This window comes from Coturnix japonica, linkage group LGE22C19W28_E50C23, assembly GCF_001577835.2.
Source record: "Coturnix japonica isolate 7356 linkage group LGE22C19W28_E50C23, Coturnix japonica 2.1, whole genome shotgun sequence".
NCBI classification, from domain to species: domain Eukaryota; kingdom Metazoa; phylum Chordata; class Aves; order Galliformes; family Phasianidae; genus Coturnix; species Coturnix japonica.
The window spans coordinates 1,661,976-1,682,760 of NC_029544.1; the positions used below are offsets into that span (position 1 = coordinate 1,661,976).

The 20,785-nt window shown below is 62.7% G+C and overlaps 4 protein-coding genes across 10 annotated transcripts; 3 read left to right on the forward strand and 1 right to left on the reverse strand.

Annotated features, from left to right (window-relative positions):
* Window positions 1-61: 61 nt before the first annotated feature.
* Window positions 62-7,885, forward strand: MYO1A (myosin IA). 4 transcript variants are annotated; one of them, XM_015887074.2, is made up of 28 exons: window positions 77-279; window positions 882-1,049; window positions 1,566-1,681; window positions 1,796-1,890; window positions 1,962-2,066; window positions 2,156-2,202; window positions 2,284-2,347; window positions 2,453-2,551; window positions 2,634-2,737; window positions 2,820-2,967; window positions 3,047-3,165; window positions 3,242-3,328; window positions 3,413-3,478; window positions 3,569-3,673; window positions 3,906-3,968; window positions 4,090-4,290; window positions 4,758-4,984; window positions 5,067-5,267; window positions 5,347-5,440; window positions 5,574-5,723; window positions 5,810-5,878; window positions 6,097-6,183; window positions 6,423-6,497; window positions 6,593-6,727; window positions 6,829-6,935; window positions 7,024-7,156; window positions 7,241-7,393; window positions 7,727-7,885. In XM_015887074.2, the coding sequence occupies exons 2-28, from the start codon at window positions 927-929 to the stop codon at window positions 7,868-7,870; spliced, it is 3,117 nt and encodes a 1,038-aa protein (XP_015742560.1). In that variant the 5' UTR covers window positions 77-279; window positions 882-926; the 3' UTR covers window positions 7,871-7,885. The 4 variants fall into 4 exon arrangements, with proteins under 4 accessions (XP_015742559.1, XP_015742560.1, XP_015742557.1 ...); XM_015887071.2 differs by having other exon boundaries at window positions 907-1,049; XM_015887073.2 differs by lacking the exon at window positions 6,097-6,183 and having other exon boundaries at window positions 62-279; window positions 907-1,049.
* Window positions 7,886-9,451: 1,566 nt separating this feature from the next.
* LOC107325851 (tachykinin-3-like) lies at window positions 9,452-11,331 on the forward strand. 4 transcript variants are annotated; one of them, XM_032441088.1, is made up of 5 exons: window positions 9,452-9,989; window positions 10,479-10,631; window positions 10,700-10,790; window positions 10,891-10,914; window positions 11,024-11,331. In XM_032441088.1, the coding sequence occupies exons 2-5, from the start codon at window positions 10,545-10,547 to the stop codon at window positions 11,209-11,211; spliced, it is 390 nt and encodes a 129-aa protein (XP_032296979.1). In that variant the 5' UTR covers window positions 9,452-9,989; window positions 10,479-10,544; the 3' UTR covers window positions 11,212-11,331. The 4 variants fall into 4 exon arrangements, with proteins under 4 accessions (XP_032296979.1, XP_015742553.1, XP_015742554.1 ...); XM_015887067.2 differs by having other exon boundaries at window positions 9,453-9,961; window positions 10,541-10,631; XM_015887066.2 differs by having other exon boundaries at window positions 9,459-9,961.
* A 202-nt stretch (window positions 11,332-11,533) lies between these two features.
* ZBTB39 (zinc finger and BTB domain containing 39) lies at window positions 11,534-16,377 on the forward strand. The gene is made up of 2 exons (XM_015887069.2): window positions 11,534-11,620; window positions 12,464-16,377. Exon 2 carries the CDS (start codon window positions 12,572-12,574, stop codon window positions 14,684-14,686), a length of 2,115 nt encoding a protein of 704 aa, XP_015742555.1. The 5' UTR covers window positions 11,534-11,620; window positions 12,464-12,571; the 3' UTR covers window positions 14,687-16,377.
* A 781-nt stretch (window positions 16,378-17,158) lies between these two features.
* GPR182 (G protein-coupled receptor 182) lies at window positions 17,159-19,406 on the reverse strand. Its single transcript, XM_015887070.2, has 2 exons — window positions 19,303-19,406; window positions 17,159-18,650 (listed from the first exon to the last, which is right to left on the reverse strand). Exon 2 carries the CDS (start codon window positions 18,640-18,642, stop codon window positions 17,548-17,550), a length of 1,095 nt encoding a protein of 364 aa, XP_015742556.1. The 5' UTR covers window positions 18,643-18,650; window positions 19,303-19,406; the 3' UTR covers window positions 17,159-17,547.
* Window positions 19,407-20,785: the final 1,379 nt, after the last annotated feature.

Sequence of the window (20,785 nt, forward strand, 5' to 3'; positions counted from 1 at the left end):
CCGGAGCCCCTGGAGGAAGCTCCTTTTGTTTGCTCGGCCACAATTACGTTTCTCTTCTCTTTCCTGCTGCTGGGAGGCGGCAGCGCTGCGGGCCGGGACCCCGCACAGAACCGGGAGCGTTGGTTCGGAGCTGCTCCGTGCCTCAGTTTCCCTGCCCCGAGGGAGGGCTCTGGGCCCCCGCCCCTTCGTGGGCCGGACGGGATCAACCCCAGTTCGGGTCCTGGCCCGTTGGCAGCCCCGGTTCGGCCACTCCCGCAGCCGGCGTCCCGCGAACCGCAGGTGAGAACCGACCCATCGCTCCTGGCCGGGGGTACCGAGCCCTATGGGGAGGTTTGGGGGGGCTGGGAGGTGGCACATGGGGACCCCGAGCCTCGGCCCCACAGGGAATCAAGGGGCTGCCCCGGTGCTGCGCGGGGCTCCGGCCTCAACCCCCCCCTTCCATCGTCGGGGCTCCCCGTGCCGCTCCCGGCTCGGAGGACGCTGCAGCCCCCACCCGTGGGGTCTCAGCCGGCCCCGCTCTGATCGACGGCTGCTGCCACCGCCCCCCCCTCACAACACCCCGCCCCGTCACCCCCCGCCCGTGAACTTTCCCCGGCCCCGACGGCAGGGCTGGGTTTACAGCCCCGGGCAGGTGAAGGTGAAGCGGGGCTGAAGGTCGCGGGGAGCGAACCAGGTGAGGGCGGGGGTTGGGAGGAGCCGAGACCCCCTCGGGCCTCCCCCAGCCCCAAGTTCAGCTCCCCACGGCCCGGAAGGAGGGAGGAAGCGGAGGCTGAATTCATCCCAGCCCCAAGAATAGGGTCCAGGTGTCCCCGCTTCCTGCCGGCTCCGCGCTGCCTTGGAGCCTCTGTGAGCCTCGAACGGGGGGGGGGGGGGTTACACAGGGCAGCCCCCATCGTTCTGCCCCAGGCACCGCGCAGCCCCCGGCCATGGAAGCCACCACGTCTCTGCTGGATGCTGCGGCCGTCGGGGATCTGGTGATGCTGGACCCACTCACCGAGGAGTCCCTGCTCCGAACTCTGCAGGAGAGATTCAGCAGAGAGGAGATTTACGTGGGCATCGGGATGTGGGGATGGGGCGGGGGGTATGGGGGTAAAGGGGGGGTACGGGGTCTGGGATGGGGAGCAGGGATGGATATGGGGTCTGGGATGGGGAGAAAATATGGGATTTGGGGTCAAGGATGGGGAGAAGGGTGGATACAGGGTCTGAGATGGGGAGAGGGATGGATATGGGATCTGGAATGGGGAACAGAGGTATATGTGGGGTGTGGGATGGGGGGCACAGATGGGTATGGGGTCTGGGATGGGAATCAGGGATGGATATGGGGTCTGGGATGGGAATCAGGGATGGATATGGGGTCTGGGATGGGGAACAGAGGTATATATGGGGTGTGGGATGGGTGGCACAGATGGGGTATGAGGTCTGGCTTGAGGAGGTGGGATGGGTATGGGGTCTGGGATGGGGATCAGGGTTTGGGGTGGGGATGAGGGGTGGATGTGGGGTCTGGGATGGAGTGGGAGCAGAGTGCTCTGCCCTGGCCCTGCACACACACCGCTGTTCACCCATAGACATACATTGGGGAGGTGGTGATCTCAGTGAACCCCTACAAACCGCTGCCCATCTACACCCCCGAGAAGGTGGAGGAGTATCACAACTGCAACTTCTTTGCTGTGAAACCCCACATGTGAGCACACAGATGCTGTTAACCCTTGGTCCTAACAAAGCTCCTTATTTCCACACCCCCCCCCAGCACTCAGATCCCCCCCCCAGCCCCTTTCTGAGTCCCATTTACCCACAGTTACGCCATTGCTGATGATGCTTATTGCTCACTACGGGATCGGGACCGGGACCAATGCATCCTCATCACTGGTGAAAGCGGAGCTGGAAAGACAGGTAGGGTGGGCTGAGGGGCTGTGGGATGGAGGGGGGGGTCTGCAGTCCCAGCATTGACACCCCCATTGCAGAGGCCAGCAAGTTGGTGATGTCCTACGTGGCAGCTGTGAGCAGCAAAGGGGAGGAGGTGGACAAAGTGAAGGAGCAGCTGCTTCAATCCAACCCTGTGCTGGAGGGTGAGTGCCCCATATACACCCCAGGACTCCCCCCCCCCAATTTGTACTGCCCTGTGCTGTATAACCCCCATCATCATCCTCCTTCACAGCCTTTGGGAACGCCAAAACCATCCGCAATGACAACTCCTCCCGATTTGTGAGTGAACAGGGAGGGGGGGGGTGTATGGGAGAGGGGACCCCCCCCCTTATGCCCACTCACCCCATCCCCATCCCTCAGGGCAAATACATGGACGTGGAGTTCGACTTCAAGGGAGATCCACTGGGAGGGGTCATCAGTAACTGTCAGTGCTGCTCTACCCCCCCCCAACAAATCTCAGCCCACCCCCTGTGCTGAATTACACTCATAAACCCCCCCCCATCCCCCTGCCCCCCTTCAACCCTCATAGATCTGCTGGAGAAATCCCGCATCGTCCGCCACGTGAAGGGAGAGAGGAACTTCCACATCTTCTACCAGCTGCTGGCGGGGGGCTCAGCGCAGCTGCTCCGTATGTCCCAGCATGGCTCTATGGGATGGGGGGGGGGTCGTGTCTGGGGGCTGTGGCTGATTTTCCTTCACCCCCCCCCTAGAACAGCTGAAGCTGCGCCCAGATTGCAGCCATTATAGTTACCTGAACCATGAGAAGTCAGTGCTGCCCGGCATGGACGATGCAGCCAACTTCCGTGCCATGCAGGTATAGGGGCACGACCCCCCCATCTCCCCCCCCCACAAACACCCCATGGCTGCCCCCAAACCCCCCCTTGTCCCCCCCCCAGGATGCGATGGCCATCATTGGCTTCACCCCTGCCGAAGTGACGGCGCTGCTGGAGGTGACGGCTGTGGTGCTTAAACTGGGCAACGTGAAGCTGAGCAGCTGCTTCCAGGCGAGCGGGATGGAGGCATCCAGCATTGCAGAGCCACGGGGTATGTGGGGTGGGGGGGTAAGATGGGACCCCCCCTGTATGACCCCCCTACAGCCCCAGCATGGCTTTGTCCCGCTCAGAGCTGCAGGAGATCAGCCAGCTGATTGGGCTGGATCCCAACACCCTGGAGCAGGCGCTGTGCTCACGCACTGTGAAGGTGCGGGATGAGAGTGTCCTGACTGCGCTCAGCGTCTCCCAGGTGAGCAGGGATGTCCCTTCCCCCCCCCCCCCCTCCCACCCTGGGACCCCCTTTGAGCCCCCTCCCCTCTCCCCAGGGTTATTATGGCCGCGATGCCCTGGCCAAGAACATCTACAGCCGCTTGTTTGACTGGCTGGTGAACCGCATCAACACCAGCATCCAGGTGAGCCCCCAGGTGACCCCACAGCCTTATGCTGACCCCCCCCCAACCTTAGTATGGATGTGGCTCAGGCTCTCTGTGCCCCAGGTGAAGCCAGGCATGCAGAGGAAGGTGATGGGAGTCCTGGATATCTACGGCTTTGAGATCTTTCAGGTGAGGGGCAGCAGGAGGGGTGCGGGGTTGGGGGGCTGCAGGGTGGGGTTTTTCGACTCAGAGCTGCTATCTGGATGGCTTATCTCATAGGACAACGGCTTCGAGCAGTTCATCATCAACTACTGCAACGAGAAGCTGCAGCAGATCTTCATCCTGATGACTCTGAAGGAGGAACAGGAGGAATATGTCCGAGAGGTAACGCTGACCCCAAAGGGATTCAATGGGATGGGGTGAGTCAATGGGATGGGGAAGCGCCGCAGACGGCCCCATAGCGCGTCCCTTCCTCGCCGCCCCCCACCGGGAGAGCGACTCAATGGCAGGAAGGCAGGGAGGGATTTGGGATCCCCGTCTCCGAGGCCGGACGTCCGCTTCCTGCCCTACACCTACAGGGGTGCCCTGTTAGTGCGTGACCCCCCTCTGCTCCCAGGGCATCCAATGGACCCCGGTGGAGTTTTTTGACAACACCATCATCTGCGACCTCATCGAGAACGTGAGTTCCTGCCCCCAATGTGGGGTCAACGTGTCCTAACGTGGCTCAATGGGGCCGATGCTCCGTGCAAGGGTATTTTGGGGTGGGCTGGGGGTGATGCTGTCCCCCCCCCATGGCACAGAGTAAGGTTGGGATCCTGGCTATGCTGGATGAGGAGTGCTTGAGGCCCGGCACAGTGAATGAGGACACCTTCATCACCAAACTGAACCAGATCTTCGCCTCCCACAAACGCTACGAGAGCAAAGAGACGTTGAACGCCAAACACGTCACCGACGTCAGCCTGCCGCTGCGCTGCTTCCGCATCCACCACTATGCTGGGAAGGTGCAGGGCAACCACAGCCCCATCCCTGGGGACAAGCAGGGCACCCAGCCCTCATCCCAGCCTTCCTATGGGGCTGGGGCTTACAATAGCCATGCTCCCACCCCGCTGACCCTAACCCAGCCGTCATCCCAGCCTTCCTATGGGGCTGGGGCTTACAATAGCCATGCTCCCACCCCACTGACCCTAACCCAGCCGTCATCCCAGCCTTCCTATGGGGCTGGGGCACACGCTGGCCATGCTCCCACCCCACTGACCCTAACCCAGCCCTCATCCCAGCCTTCCTATGGGGTTGGGGCACACACTGGCCATGCTCCCACCCCGCTGACCCTAACCCAGCCCTCATCCCAGCCTTCCTATGGGGTTGGGGCACACGCTGGCCATGCTCCCACCCCACTGACCCTAACCCAGCCCTCTTCACGGCCTTCCTATGGGGCTGGGGCACATGCTGACCCTTCTCCCATCCCCAGGTGACCTACAACGTGACGGGCTTCATTGAGAAGAACAACGACCTGCTGTTCCGTGACCTGTCCCAGGCCATGTGGGCAGCCCGGCACACTTTGCTGCGTTCCCTCTTCCCCGAGGGCGACCCCCAGAGACCCTCCCTCAAACTGCCCCCCACCACCGGCTCCCAGTTCAAAGCATCCGTGGCAACTCTAATGAAGAACCTTTACTCCAAGAACCCCAACTACATCAGGTAGTGCTCGGCCAGACCACGTGTATGAGGCACACAGCGGGACCCCCCCATGCCCACCATTGCCCCTTGCTTCCCCCTCCAGGTGCATCAAACCCAATGACACCAAGACAGCGATGCGCTTCACTCCGGACCTGGTGCTGGCTCAGGTGCGTTACCTGGGGCTGATGGAGAACGTGAGGGTACGACGTGCAGGTTACGCCTTCCGTCAGCTCTACCAGCCCTTCCTAAACCGCTACAAGATGCTGAGCAGGAAGACCTGGCCCCATTGGATGGGCAGTGACAGGTCAGGTTTGGGGGGGGTGGCACATCCTGCAGCCCCATAGCTGTGGGGTGAAGGGTCTGAGCAGCCCCACATACTGCAGGGAGGGCACTGAGGTGCTGCTGGCAGAGCTGAAGTTCCCCCCAGAGGAGCTGGCTTATGGCCACACCAAAATCTTCATCCGATCACCACGAACTGTAAGTGTGGGGCTGGGGATCCTGGCTGGGGACAATGGGGTGAACCCAGCTCTGATCCCCCCAAGTCCCTGCTCTGAGCCCCCTCGGGGGTCCTGGGGTGATAGCACAGCCCTCATTGCTGCCCCATCCGCAGCTCTTTGACCTGGAGAAGCGGCGGCAGCTGCGTGTGGCTGAGCTGGTCACCCTCATCCAGAAGATGTTCCGTGGTTGGCGCTGCAGGAAGCATTACCAGCTGATGCGCAAGAGCCAGATCCTCATCTCTGCATGGTTCCGTGGCCACGCCGTGAGTGGGGGGTCCTGGCTGCGCCCTTCCCCATTCACCCCTGGGTTGGGGGTCCTTGATTGTGACCCCCAATGCTCCCCCCGTAGCAAAGGAACAGGTACAAGCAGATGAAGCGCTCGGTGCTGCTGCTGCAGGCGTATGCACGGGGCTGGCAGGTGAGCACTGTGCTCTATGGGGCATATGGGGCCACACTATGGGGCAGTGATGCTGTGTTGGGGGGCCAGGGGGGGTCCTGCTCCCCCCAGGACAGTCTCACCCCATCTCCCTCTATCTCTCCTGCTTTTCTCCCTTTCTCTCCTCTCGCTCGCTATGTGTGTTGGTGTTTCCCTCTCCTCCTTTGGGCTCTTTGGTTGTTCTGCCTTTCCCTCTGCAGTCCCGTCGGCTCCTTCGGGAGCTGAAGGTTCAGCGCCGCCGTCATTTGGCCGCCAGCACCATTTCTGCATATTGGAAAGGGTATCAGGTAATGGGGCGAGCCCCACTGCGGGGCCGTGCACCCCTCAGCTCCTCTGTCCTGCTGTCCTGCTGCGTCCGGGGCTGTCTGTCTGTCCACCCTGGCTCTGCCCACCCTGTCGGGGCAGGGCTGTATGGGGAGGATATGGGGGGGAGGACGAGGGGGGGTGGGCACATCCAATGGGGATCATGGTGGGAAGGGGTCCCTCCTGCCATGGGGTCCCACTTATATCCCATTGTTGCCCCCAGACCCGCAGGATGTACCGCCGCTATTTCCGCTCCGATGCCCGCACGCGTCTGTCCAACTTCATCTACCGGCGGCTGGTGAGCTCCAATGGGACCATTGCCTTCCTGCCCCCCCATTGCTGTACACAGGGACCCCCCCCTTACCCTGTGTCCCTCCTCTCCCCCATCCCCAGGTGCAGAAATACCTCATAGGGCTGAAGAAGAACCTCCCCCCGATGGCGGTGCTGGATCGGACCTGGCCCCCCGCACCCTATAAGTTCCTGTCTGATGCCAACCAGGAGCTGAAGGGCATCTTCTACCGCTGGAAGGTGGGGTTGGTGTTGGGGTCCCTTCATCCCCACAGCAATGGGGGGGTTTGTTGGCACTGCATCACCCTGACCCCCCCCAATACACCCCCATATCTATGCAGTGCAAGAAGTACCGGGAGCAGCTGACCCCGCAGCAGCGTGCCATGCTGCAGGCCAAGCTGTGCGCCAGCGAGCTGTTCAAGGACAAGAAGGCGCTGTATGCACAGAGGTGCGGCCATACACTATGGGCTGAAGGGGGGTGGGTAGAACATGGGGGTCTCAACTGATCTCCCCCCCCTCTCCAATTCAACCCGCAGCCTGCAGCAGCCCTTCCGTGGTGAATACCTGGGCCTGACCCAGAACCGCAAGTACCAAAAGCTGCAGGAGGTGGCCAAGGATAAATTGGTGATGGCCGAGGCAGTGCAGAAAGTGAACAGAGCCAATGGGAAGGTGAGTCCCATCCCCAACGGGACGGGGGTTGGATGGGGGGGTACAGGGGGGTATAGGGCTGCTCTGACCCCCCCCAACCCACAGACGGTGCCTCGGCTGCTGTTGCTGACCAAGGAGCACCTGGTTCTGGCCGACCCCAAAGCGGCGCAGCCCAAAATGGTGCTGAGCCTCAGCGACATCCGCGGAGCCTCCGTCAGCCGCTTCTCCGACGGGCTCCTGGCGCTGCACCTCAAGGAGGTAACGGAGACACGTGGAGTGGGAGGGGGGGGGCACTGTGCTGAGCCTAACCCTAACCCTGACCCCCCCATCACCACCTCCAAACCATCCCCCCCTGATCTAAACCCCCACCCCACCCCACAGACGTCCACTGCTGGGAAAGAGAACCCCTAACCCTAAAACCCTAACTCATCACCACCTCCTAAACCCGCCCCATCCGTCTCCAAGACACTGCGCCCCCCTGCCCACAGACATCCACTGCTGGGGGTAAAGGCAGCGTCCTAACCCTAACCCCTAAACTAACCAACCCTAACCCCCCCCAACGCCTAACAAACTGCCCCCCCCGCCCCACAGACGTCCACTGCTGGGGGTAAAGGCGACCTCCTGCTGGTGAGCCCCCACCTCATCGAGCTGGTCACCCGCCTCCATCAGACCCTGCTGGACTCCACCGCGCAGGCGCTGCCGCTCAGCATCGCCGACCAGTATGAGGGGATTTGAGGGGGGGGTCGTGGGTTGGATTTTTGGGGGGGGGGTCGTGGTCTAAATGGGTGTTTCTAGAAGGTGTGGCCGGACAGGCTGCTCATTGGGCAGCATGAAGGTGTGATAAAGGGGCGGGGACAGATTGGCGGCAGCTCATTGGGCAGCAGGAGGGGGCTGTCGCCCCCCCCCCACGCCCACCCCCCCATCTCCCCATGTTCTCCTCACGCGGTTCCCCTGCAAAGCGACGTCCCGTCAACGGTGGTGGAATCAGCCGCAAAGGCAGCAGCGATGTCCGCGGTCTGTGAGAAGAAAGCAGCAAAAGATGAGATCCTGTGCACTGAGATGGGGGGGATAGAATAAAGTGGGGGGGGGGGGGCAGCGGAACGACCCCTCCCACTGTCACCCCATTAAACGTGTTCCTGTGTATTTGGGGGCTGTCACAGAGCGCTGCCCCCCTCCCCATTGCATTGCAGGGTTGGGAGTGGGATGCGGCTCAGAGCACAGCACAGAGTTGTGTGTGTCCCCCCCCATGTCCCCCCCTCCCGGTGCTTTCCCTGCCGTCTGATTGCAGGCAGCTCTCGGCTGCGCCGTGATTGGAAAGGCCCCAAATTGCGGCCACTTTTCCCATTAAATGAGCACACAGAGCCTGCAGCCAAGGAGCAATTTCAGCCTGGATGGCTCTGCAATCCCCATTCCCCCCCCCCCAAACCTCCACCCCAAACACAAGACCCCACTTCCCCCCCCTGCAGCCCCCACACCGCCCATAGGAACCCACAGCTGCAGCTCCACTCCTGGGGGTCCCCATGCAGCCCCCATCCCTCCCCATTTCCTTTTCTCTCCTGCACACGTCAGGCTGTGGGAGTGGGATTGAGGCTGTGGGAGTGGGATTGAGGCTGTGGGAGTGGGATTGAGGCTGTGGGATCGGGATCTCTCCCATCCCCACACGTCACCCTGGTTCTCTATCAGAGCTGACAGCTCCAGGTCACGTCAGCAGCTCCCAGGTGGGGCCGAGTCGTGCACGTTGGGGGGGCACGTGTGTGTGCAGGGACATCTCAGGCTCTAAAGCCCCCCCCCCTCCCCATGCCCTCACCCCCCTGTTGTTCTACATCACCTCCCAGCACAGGGACCCACCGCCCATAGATGGAGAGGGGCAGTAAACAAGCCCGGGGCACCGCTGTGCTTCGCGGCTGCTTCGCGCCCGGCACCACACAAGTAGGTGTTATTAATTAATTAGGCCGGTTCTGGCCAGGCTCCGATTTAATTAACATCCCCGGCTTTGCAGATGCTGCCCTGCCCCGGGCGGCGCTGCCACGTGAGCAGCTGAAATCCTGCTACCATCCCGTGGGGTCTGCAACTCACCCCAGTGCAGGGCTCCCCCCACCCCATAGACCCCAGTTAGGGGGTAGGGATGGGGGCTTTCAGAGGGGGCTGAGCCCAACTATGGGCCCCATAGACCCCCAGTCTGTGCGGCTGTGGGGCAGGGATGGGGGCGTTCAGAGGGGGCTGAGCCCAACTATGGGCCTGGGGTCACACACAGGGGGATGGAGGGGATATATGGCCAGGGATGGGGCCATGGCTCCATGTGGGTTGGGATGGGGGCCCCTGTTTGTGCACAGGTGGGTGTGTGTGATGCTGCATCCCATTGGGGTGTGCATCCCATACATGAGCTCAGCTGAACCCCACAGCACTACAAACCCCACACACAGCCCTCCTGCATAGCAGGCAGCTCACACTACACACACACACACACACACACACACGAGGCCGTGACACCCCCAGACACGCATCCCCCCCCCCCCAAATACACCAGGCTCAGTGGTGTCCGCGTGCCATCCCAACCATCCCAACCCCGCTGTGGCTGCGTGGGCCGCGTGCTGCTCTGCCTGCCGGTGTCACGGCGCCCTCGTGGGCGTGAAGTTATGGGCTGGGGGGTGGCCCCCCCCGCAGCCCCCATTGGCAGCTCTCCTCTCGCCCACCACGCGGAGCCCCCTATTTAACCCTGCAGCAGCAGCGGGGTTTCATCTCCATTGAGCTCATCAGTGCAGCCACCAGCCAGGACTGAGCACCCTGCGCTGCATCCCTGCACCCAGCAGCAGGTCCCTGCACCAGGTATCGTATCCCTGCAGCCCCCAACCAGGTATTGTGAGGCCTTTGGAGCGGCTGCTGCCTGTTCTCATCACCTACAGGGGCTGGGGGGGATCAGGGATGGGGGGAGGGAGGGATGGAGGCTCTGCTGGGCTGTGGGTGCAGGGCTGGCCATCAGTGTGTGTGTTGGTGATAACGGGGTGTGAGTGTGCAGGGCTTAACCCATTTGGGGTCTGCGAGGTGCTGAGGGTCTCCCAGCTCTGCAGCAAAGCCACGTCCCCCCCCTGCACCCCCACAGCTCCACTCCTGCAGCACATCCCATAGAGCATCCCCGGGCACACATCCCCCCTTAGCACACCCCCTATAACGAGTCCCCCATAACACATCCCCAATAACACGACCCCCATCACACGACACCCCGTGCCCCCCCCCCGCCCCGTGTTGCGGTTCCTGCTCCTCCTTCAGCCGGGTGGGATCCCCCACCCCACACCTCCTATGGGGGGATTCTCTCCCTAACGCCGCTCGTCGCTTCCCACCCAAGTTCCGATCCGGATCCGGTACCGACGCTTCCCCCAACCCCCCCCGGACCCACAATCCCCGTAGGACGATGCGGAGCCGCGCTCTGCTCGCCGTTCTCGCCCTGGCGCTGCCGTTCGCCCTCTCCGCCCCGCCGGGCTCCGCGCCCCGCTCCCAGGTACGGCCGCACCGTCGGGGCTCGGGGGTGGCACCGCGCGGCTCCTCTCACCGCTCCGCTTCCCGCAGAGCCCGGAGCCGCTGCCCTGGAGAACCCGGGGCAGCCCGGGGGGGGTCGCCGTGGCGACTCTTCTGCAGCTGCTACGGGAAGAGGAGAACGGTGAGAGCGGGGCGGGGCGGCGGGGCGGTGTTGGGGGTCTCTCCCGTTTCCCGTGCTCGCCCCGACGGCAGCGCTCAGCCCCCGCTTGTGTCTCCCGCAGGTCGCCCGGTGCCTCCTCGGAAGCGTAAGTGCCGCCCGCCCCGCACCGCGCCCGGTACCGAGGCGGGGCCCCGAGGAGAGCACAGCGCGGAGGGGGCCGGGCCGTGCGGGCGCTGACGGCGTTATTTCCGCAGGGGACATGCACGATTTCTTCGTGGGGCTCATGGGGAAACGGGCGGCGGTGGAACCCGAAAAGGCGGCGGGGGGCGGCGGGGCCGCAGCCGGGACGGGACACGCTGAGAGCGGCCCCTCCGTCCGCTGCTCCCCGGGACCCCCCCCGGACGGAGCTCGGGCTGCCGGGCCCCCCCGCCCCGCGTTGTGAGGAGCGGCCTCGACGGGGCGGACGGGACGTAACGGAGCCGTCGCGGTGTCACCCCCGGGAACGAGCGTGTCCGAACCGAGCTGTACGGGCACCGCAAACAGCACCGACAGCCCCGAACCGAACCGAGCCCGAGTCCGTTGTGTCTGCGCTGGGGGATGGAGGGCGGAGGGGGGGGGGGGGAGGTGCTGCTTATCGCGACCCTCCCCATATCGCGACCCTGCCCACCCCTCGTTCCCCCCCGCAGTTCCCCTCCGGGCCGCTGCGGCGCTGTGGCCCCGTCGGAGCGGGGGGGCGGCGGAAGGCGGCTCCGGTGGCGGCGGTGGCGGGCGGGCGGAGCGGCGGGCGGAGGGCGGAGGGCGGGGCGGTGCCTTTGTGTGAGCGAGCGGGGATGGTGCGGGGCGCCGGGCGGGTAAGGAGCGGCCGCTGCGGGACGGGACCGACGGCCGCGACCCCCCACGGGGCCCCCCCGGCCCCGACCCCGCGGGGATCGATGCGGCGCGGCCGTTCGCACGTCCCGGGGCCGTCGGGGCGCGTTGGGAGCGAGCCCCCCCCCCCTACGGTTTGTTGCGGGGGCGGCGACCCTTTGGTGACCGCGAGATGCGGACCCCGCCGCCAGAGCCGCGGGAGGAGGGGGGGGCGCAGAGCCAGGGTAGGGGGTGGGGGGTCGGGGCCGCCCCCACGAGCATCCTTCGGCCCCCCCCCCCCTCCTTAAAACCGGCGGCCCCGGGCACGTTTCGTCGGAAGGAGAGTCCACGGAGCGGCCTCGGCGCAACTTTCATTGCGGGACTGAGTTTGGGAGGGGGTCGCGTGGCTTCCATTGAGCCCCCCAAGGAGGGGGGGCTGCGGGTGGGCTGGGGGGCCGATAAAGAGCCGAGGGCTGGGGGGTGGGAAGTGGGGCTGGAAGCAGTGGGGCTGGGGGCTGCAGGGCAGTGGGGCTGGGGGCGGTGGAGCTGCAGGCTGTGCCTCAGCACTGTGCTGTGCAGCCCCACGTTGTGCTGGGAGTCGTGGCTGAATCCTGCCCAGGCAGATGTAATGGGGGCTGCAGGGGGGGTGGGCACAGATGGGTCCTGATCCAGACTGAGGCACTCCTGGGGTGGCTGCAGAACCGACCTCAGCCCCAAGATGAGCAGTGGGGGCATCTGCAGGGCAGCACTGTTCCTCCTTGCTCTGCCCCAGCTCCATCTGAGAGCCTGTGGCTGCAGTGATGTCTCCTCATCGAGGTTTTAACTTATCTCCACGTTTCCCCCCCCAGAGCCCCTTGCCCTGCCACTCGCTGGATGCCGGGCAGCACCTGCTGCCCCCGCAGCTGATGAGGGCGTGAAGGAGCAGCTGAGCAGGAGAGGCCCCCCCAGCTGCTAAGATGGGCATGAGGATCAAACTGCACAGCACCAACCACCCCAACAACCTGCTGAAGGAGCTCAACAAGTGCCGCCTGTCCGAGACCATGTGCGACGTCACCATCCTGGTGGGCTCGCGCTCCTTCGCCGCACACAAAGCCGTGCTGGCCTGCGCTGCCGGATACTTCCAGAACCTCTTCCTGAACACGGGGCTGGACGCAGCACGTACCTACGTGGTGGACTTCATCACACCGGCCAACTTCGAGAAGATCCTCAGCTTCGTCTACACCTCGGAGCTCTTCACCGACCTCATCAACGTGGGCGTTATCTACGAGGTGGCTGAACGGCTGGGCATGGAGGACCTGCTGCGTGCCTGCCACTCCACCTTCCCCGACCTGGAGAGCGCTGCCATCCCCAAACAGCCCCCCCTGACTGCAGGGGACGCCCGGCCTGGTGCTGTGGGTGCTGCCTCGGAGCAGAGCCCGGCGCTGGGGGACGCCCGGGGGAGCGCGGAGCACTTCAATGCGGAGCGTGGCTACGTGCTGCACGGGGAGGGAGTGGGCAGCTACAAGGAGGAGGAGAGGAGCGATGGTGGGCAGGCTGTGCCCCTGCTGCAGCCCCCGCTGCCCCCCAAGGACACAGAGCCGGGGCCGTTTGGTCCCGGTGCTGTCACACCAGCACAACCCGGGTTGGGAGGTGGGAGCATGATGCAGAGCTCCGTGGGGTCCTGCCAGCAGTACAAGGTGCAGAGCAATGGTGACTATGGCAAAGGTGGGTTCTTCACGGCCGATTCATCCCTGGACATCTCCACGGGGAGCAACTCGTGTCCCAGCAACAGCGAGCACTGCAAGGAGCCGGGCTTCGTGCCGATGGAGGAGCTGCAGCTGGAGGAGCTGGGAGAGGAAGAGCTGCACTTCGAGGACGCCAGCGAGGAGCTGGGGCCGTCGGAAGAGGTGATCGAGCTGAGCGACGACAGCGAGGAGGAATTGGCCTTCGAGAGCGACGGGCGCGACAGCAGAGCCATGCCCTGCCAGGTCTGCAAGAAGGTGCTGGAGCCCAACATCCAGCTGATCCGACAGCATGCCCGCGACCACGTGGACCTGCTCACCGGGAACTGCAAAGTGTGCGAAACCCACTTCCAGGACCGCAACTCCAGGGTGACCCACGTGCTGTCCCACATCGGCATCTTCCTCTTCTCCTGCGACATGTGTGAGACCAAGTTCTTCACGCAGTGGCAGCTCACCCTGCACCGCAGGGATGGGGTCTTTGATAACAACATTGTTGTGCACCCCAGCGACCCCCTACCCAGCAAGGCAGGCGCCTTCACTGCGGGGTCGGGTGCTGATTTAGCATGTGCTGCATGTGGGAAACCTTTGGCCAAAGATTTCCACACTGTTCGGAACCATCTCCTGGACCACGTCAACCTGAAGAGCCAAACGTGCGGCGTGTGCGACCAGCGGCACCTGAGCCTGTGCAGCCTGCTGTGGCACGCGTTGGCACACTTGGGCATCGCCGTCTTCTCCTGCTCCGTGTGCGCCAGCAGCTTCGTGGACCGGCAGCTGTTGGAGAAGCACCTGGCCATGCACCAGAGCGCCGAGGAAGCCTTGTTCCGCTGCCACTTCTGCGGGCAGAGCTTCAAGCTGGAGGCTGCGTATCGCTACCACGTCAGCCAGCACAAGTGCAGCAGTGGTGTGGATGCGCGGCCCGGCTTCGGCGAGCGGCTGCAGCCGCAGAGTTTGCAGAAGAGAAAACTACCCGAGGAGTTCTTGAGCGAGGAGCTGGCGCTGCAGAACCAGCCGGGCAACAGCAAATACAGCTGCAAGGTGTGCGGGAAGCGCTTTGCTCACACCAGTGAATTCAACTACCACCGGCGCATCCACACCGGGGAGAAGCCGTACCAGTGCAAGGTGTGCCACAAGTTCTTCCGCGGCCGCTCCACCATCAAGTGCCACCTGAGGACGCACTCGGGGGCCCTGATGTACCGCTGCACTGTCTGCGGCCACTACAGCTCCACGCTCAACCTGATGAGCAAACACATTGGGGTGCACAAGGGCAGCCTGCCCCCCGACTTCACCATCGAGCAGACTTTCATGTACATTATCCATTCCAAAGACGCGGAGAAGAACGCGGACAGCTGATGGGGTGAGGCAGGGCAGGGCCGGGAGGAGCTGTGGAAAAGTGTTGTTGGTCACAGGCGTCGTGGATGGATTCCTCCTTTTTCTTTTTCCTTTTTTTCTTTGTTTTTTGGCCTTGCTGGGGCTGTTTTTGACTGTACGAACCAACAGCGCGTGAGCTGCGTCACTGACCCCGAGAAGTCTGTCGTGTTTACTTACCTCTGATCCCCATTAGAGGCCGCCGAGTTTTGTGTTCTTAGCATTTCTCACTAGGTTTTGAATCTAGGTTTTGTTCTGAAACCTCTTCGCCCACCGACTCGACCGACCCACAAACCGATGCTGCTACGACTTTCTGACCTCAGCAGAGAGGGGCAGAGCTGGAGCGGGACGGTGCCGGGCTGGAAGGAGAAGGGAAGCAGAAAGGAAGGAAGGAAGGACTGATGGTTCCAGGCACGGCGTGGCTTTGGGCGCATCTCGGGGGTCGCCAGCGGTGTTTACACCGAGACCTCCCCATTCCTACATGATCCCACTATGGGGCAGGGATGGAGAGGAAGAACCAGACACCGCAGCGTGAATCGGGGCCGCCCTCTGGTTACTCTACTACCTCACAAATAGGAAGCGCCTTCGAGCCGCCCCGTGGGTCGTTGAGCTTCTGATACGGATCGAGCAGCCCGGCGCCGTGAGCTGGGAATATGGGGGTGCTTCCCCCCGCTCCGCTGTGGCCTTGGGCAAGTCACTTCACCTCTTTGCCTCAGTTTCCTCATCTGTAAAATGAGGGTGGTGACCCTCGTGGTGCCGACCTACCTCCCTGGAGCGCGCTGAATTGTACCGGCTCACGCTGCGCCGTTACCGGAGCACGGCGGGGATGTATCCCCGTCCTCCCCCCATCCCACCACTCTTGTTTTGCTCCCATTGTGGCCGTCCTGCTGACAGTAGAAACCCCCCCCCCAAGTCAGTCCCATCCCGGTGCTGTGGAAGGAGCCGGTGGTGATGCACGTGGTGCTGCGCCCTGCAGGACAACCCCCTGCTGGGATGGATTTGGGGGGGACCGCCTCATCCCCAAGGCCTCAAGGACCACCCCCCCTCAGAGCCGTGGGCACCCCGCATCCGGCCAAGCTGTGAAGCAAAAGCCTTTTGTGCACATAAACCAAAAAAGAGAAGTTTTACACTGAAACGCTATGGGGCAGAGCAACACCCCTCCCTCCCCCCCACCACTGTGCATGGGGACAGAGCCCTCCCTGCTGGCTTCTTTGGGGCTGGGGGGAGCTGTGGAGCATTCAACCCCCCCCCAATGTCTCTGTCAGATACTTCCCTTCTAATTAATCCACGTGGAAAAGCAATGGGAGTGAGCTCTGCTCTGCTCTGCTCCCCACAGCACTGGTTATGGGGGGTGGGGGGCAGCCCCACATCACCCACCCCCCACATAGGATCCCCATCAAGGAATGAAGCAGGAAGAAGAGCGGAACGCGTTGCTGTCTAACCTCCTCGTTAAGTTAATCGTAGGTACTGACCTCCTGATATTTAAGTGTTTACTATCTATTTGCTGTAAAGTTTTGTATATTTTGTAAACTTCACCCCCCCCCCCACCGTTCCCCCCCCACCGCTCCCCCAGATCGTAGATGTCTAAAATCGTTGTACATCGGGTTCTTTTCTACTCCATTGTTCAGCACAAAGTGTGGTTTTTTATTTAGAATAATAAAAATGGAAAACATTGACCTCTCATGCTGCATTCCTTTATTAAAAAGAGATTCTTTATGAGATGGGAGCAGGGGCTGAGGGGGGGGGGGCAGCTCTGCACAGGAGGTGGCTCTAGGGGGGTGGGCAGGGGGCACAGGTAAGTTAGATATCCCAAAAATGGGTTGAATCAGTAAAATATAGCAATGTGTTTTGTGTGTGGACATGGAATGCGCCGCTGTGTGGCTTTGTCTCGTGCCTGCTGGCTTTGCTGTTGTGTGCTCAACTTCAGTCCTGCAAGGAAAATGAGTTGGGGGGGCTGGTGTGTGATGGGAGAGCAGTGGGGGCTCTGTGCTGGGGGTGGGGGGCTTCTCCTGCTGCTCCATGCCAAGGGTTCAGTGCAGACCCAGTGCGTGGACCCCTCCAGCACATCCTGCCCTGTGCTCCAACGGGGCGGTGAGCATCCTGTCCCCGGATCCGGTCCGATTTGCTTATGCTTCACTTTCTTGGGCAGCTCAAGGCCTTCAGATGGATGAATTCCCTCCGGTGGCACTTTCACCTTCCCCTGCCCAGGGCCCAACCCACACACAGTGCGTGACTGAGCAGAAGTGAGGCCAGGAGGGACTTCGGATGCTCTGACCTCTGGCCCATGCTGCTGAATGCAGATGGGACCCCCTGCTCTCACCCCAGTGATGTCTGAAGGATGAAGGCCGCCAGCTCTGGGTCTGAGACGTCGCACTGTAAAGCTGTTCTGAGTGGTTCCTCCCTGCTGTGCTGTGTCAGCACCCCGCATTGCAGCGCCTTGAGTGATGCTGGGCTCTGTGCTGGGTGCTGTGATGGGAGCTGTGTTAAAGCAGTGGATTTTGTCCCCATCCTGCTCGAATGGCATTGGATCAGGAGGGCAGTGCTCATCCCACAATGGGATTCAGGCTCATGGGGCTGCATGGGGTCAGGGCGCACTGAGCAACGCATCCATTGCTGCAAGTGTTTCTCTAGGAAAGCAGAATATCTCTCTTTCTCTTCTTCTTACTTGGGCTAAATAGGTCTGATAGCGCTCAGAGGTGACACATCCACGACTCCTGATGGGCACATTGCCCTCACTATCAGAGCGTGGTGGGCAGCCGACCAGAAAGCAAAGCGCCCACTGGACAGCGTGCCCATGGGGAGCTGCCCGGCCCCTGGCCCACCTCGGGTGGGCACCCCGCTCCCTTTTAGCTGGGGGCACCACCATCCTTTGTGATGACAACAGAGTGCTGGGTGGAGGAGGAGGAACCTTCTGCCCCCTTCTGCCCGGCTGCGTCTTTGGGGACGTACCTGACCACGGCCGAGATGAGTTTGCTGCGGAAGCTCTTGCTGAGGAAGTTGTAGAGGATGGGGTTGAGGACGCAATGCATCAGCGTCAGGCAGTCGATGATGTCGTAGAAGAAGTAGAGGAAGTGGGCAAAGGAGCAATGCAGGACGATGTGGGTGCCATCCAGGGTGAGCAGCGTGAGCAGGACGTGGAAGGGAAGCCAGCTGAGCAGGAAGGCCACGATGTAGGAGTAGATGAGCAGGCAATGCCTCCCCCCCTCCGGCTTGGAGCGCCGGACGAGCCGCGCCGTCAGCACATTGAACACAGCAATGATGGGGAACGGGATGAGGAACCCCACAGCAGTGGTGGCCAAGCTGACCGCCAGCGCCCACTCATCGTAGGTCTCAAAGGGGGCCATGAAGATGCAGATGGGATCCCCGGTGTTCACCAGCTGCATGTGGGACACCTCCACGAAGGGGATGGCGGCTGCCAGGACCCAGACGCAGGCGCAGATAATGCGACGCCCACGGTGCTGGTGCCGGTGCCAGAAGGGCGAGGAGCCGCGCAGGGAGACGTAGCGATCCACGCTGAGGCAGGTGAGGAGGAAGATGCTGGCGTACATGTTGGCAAAGTAGAAGTAATGCGTGAAGCGGCAGAGGAAGCTGCCCCAGAGCCAGGTGTAGTCCAGCATCACCTCCAGCATCCAGACGGGCAGCGAGAGCAGCACGCCGAGGTCGGCGATGGCCATGTGCAACACATAGAGATTGACCAAGCTCCGGCTGCCACGACTCTGCCAGTTCACCCAGACCACCAGGAGATTCTCCACCAGCCCCACCACGAAGATGGCGAGGTAGAGCACGAAGACGGCCACGCGTTTGGCGTTCTCATCCAGGCTGAACTCGCAGGAGGTGTAGGTGTAGTTGAGGAGGTGGAACAGCTCCGACAGGTTGTGGTACTCGCCGAACTCGCTGGGGGCTGCCGGCGTTTCGCTGGGGGCTGCCGTCGGCTCGGCCATGCTGGGAGCTGCGGGGAAAGGGAAAGCGATGAAGCGGTGCTGGGAGCCCCCCCGAGTGATAAAGACCCCCACAGGGTCACAGCGGCTTTCTGCCCACCCTAATGATGGCCAGTCCCAGCTGTGGCTGTCAAACTGCTCACCAGGTTCTGCTTTACATCCCTCCGCCTTTTTGCCCCGAGGGACGTTACCGAGACCCCCCCAGACCCCTCCATAAGCAGCAGTTCTTATTTATAAGGGGAGGAGCTGCCGGGCACAGCCTTCATTTGGCCGCTGGAAAAGATCAAGATGAATCAAGCAGAAAATCTGAGCAGCACAACTGGGAACCAGTTGCAAACCAGCTGCTTTCTGCTGGCACAGCTCAGCTCTCTGAGCTTCTGAGGCTCATTTTGAACCCTATGGGATTTTATTCCAACCTGCCAATTCCCACATCTCCCCCTTTAAAAGATCCCAGCGCGGATCCCAGCACCGCCCCAGCTCTGAGCGCACGGAGGACCCGACGGTACGGCCGCACCGCACGGCACCGCACGGCACCGCACGGCACCGCACAGCACCGCACAGCACCGCACAGCATCGCAGCCCCCCGCAGCGGTTCCCGAAGCCCCCTGGGCTGCTCCCTCCGCCCGTTGCGGTGGGATTTAAGGGTGCGGGGACGCGTCTCACCGGGGGCTTCGCGGAGCGATCCTCGTTGTGCGGCTGCGGGAGCTGCTCTGGGCGTGCGGGGCTGAGCTCCAGGCTCCCACCCCGCAGGAAATGAGTGCGGCAGCCCCGTATCCTGAGGCGGCCCCGGGACGCGGTGTGTGCCCGAGGGCGGTGCGTTGGGGCGGGGGGGGGGACACACACACACAAGGACAGGTGCTGCCCCTCAGTGCTTGGGGGGGGGTCCATCCCCGCCCCATTAGGGATGTGGGGGGCACGGAGACATAGGCCGGGTGCGGGTGGGGGGAATGGATCCACGGAGCTGTGGGTGGGGTGGGATGAGGGGGGGGGAGGGTGACAGAAGCAGCACAGTTGCATGGCACAGCATGGCATGCATGCACAGCACTGAGGGGTCGGGCATTGGCACAGCACTGAGGGGTCGGGGCATTGCAGCCCCCCCTCGGGTGCCGTCGGAATGCAACACATCCATCCATCCCCACGGCAGCTCCTCTGCCCGGCAGCAATTAATCATCGTCCAACTGATCAGCGGGGGAAGGGAGGGGGCTCAGCCTTGCCCCGCTTTGGGGGCTGATTGATAGGCAAAACGTTTTTGCCTCGGGCTGCAAGTCCTGCAAAACAATTGCAGGAAATCTCCTTTACAAGTGCAGACAAGACATCGTGAGCAACAATCGCTCGGAAGGAAGGCACGGAGGGAACAGGGAAGCGCGTGCACTGATAAGTAGGAGCTCTCTCAACAACGGGAGGGCGGCCAAAGAGCAAACAGGTACCGGAGCCACGGGATTCGGTGTTTGCAAACAGGAACCGGGGATGCCATGAGTTGGCATCGCCCTCCTGGATGCTCTGAGTGCTGGGAAGATCCTGGTGTTGGTGTTTTGCTTCCCAGGTGCTCGGAGCTCCGGTGGTTGAGGCAGAACTGAGCGCTGTGGGTCACCCCACATGGGGGGCTGGGGGGGGGCAGCTCCTTTCCTTCGAGCTCTGCTCCATCATCACCCAACTGGGATGCTCAGAGAGCACCGACCGCATCGCCCACAGTGCTGAGACGTCCCCCCCCCCCCTCCTCGTCCCCCAGGGCCCCATTTGTTTGGAGATTGATGGGATAAGGGGCCCCTTCCTCTCCGGAAGGGCCGTGCTCAGAGGCCTCGGGATGGGGTGGAGGGGCCCCAGGGAGCTCATTGTGAAGGGGGGGGTGAGCAGAGAGGCAAAACCCCATGGGAACTTCTACCCCAAGGAGCTGAATCTGCAGCCACCATCCCTCATTCCCTCGGGTTTTGCTGTTGGAAGCGCTGCTCCGGGTCCAGCGCCCTCCCCACCACGCAGCCCCCCCTCCACCCCTGCAATCTGCAGCCCCCCCCCCAGGGACACGATGCTGTGCCTATTGCTGGGACGCTGCACCCACGGCTCCTCGCCCCCCACACCCCGCATCGCCCCGGACCCCCACGAGCTCAGCCCACGCACGTATTAAAGGGAGAAGGGACGCGGGTGGGCG

Bases quoted from the DNA above. Each gene is read 5' to 3' on its own strand.
- MYO1A (XM_015887074.2), top strand. From the start codon at position 927: ATGGAAGCCACCACGTCTCTGCTGGATGCTGCGGCCGTCGGGGATCTG. The intron at 1,682-1,795 runs GTGAGCACACAG...ATTTACCCACAG, and splicing joins TTTGCTGTGAAACCCCACAT to TTACGCCATTGCTGATGATG. The intron at 7,157-7,240 runs GTGAGTCCCATC...CCCAACCCACAG, and splicing joins TGAACAGAGCCAATGGGAAG to ACGGTGCCTCGGCTGCTGTT.
- LOC107325851 (XM_032441088.1), top strand. From the start codon at position 10,545: ATGCGGAGCCGCGCTCTGCTCGCCGTTCTCGCCCTGGCGCTGCCGTTC. The intron at 10,791-10,890 runs GTGAGAGCGGGG...TGTCTCCCGCAG, and splicing joins GCTACGGGAAGAGGAGAACG to GTCGCCCGGTGCCTCCTCGG. The intron at 10,915-11,023 runs GTAAGTGCCGCC...TTATTTCCGCAG, and splicing joins CCCGGTGCCTCCTCGGAAGC to GGGACATGCACGATTTCTTC.
- ZBTB39 (XM_015887069.2), top strand. From the start codon at position 12,572: ATGGGCATGAGGATCAAACTGCACAGCACCAACCACCCCAACAACCTG.
- GPR182 (XM_015887070.2), bottom strand. From the start codon at position 18,642: ATGGCCGAGCCGACGGCAGCCCCCAGCGAAACGCCGGCAGCCCCCAGC.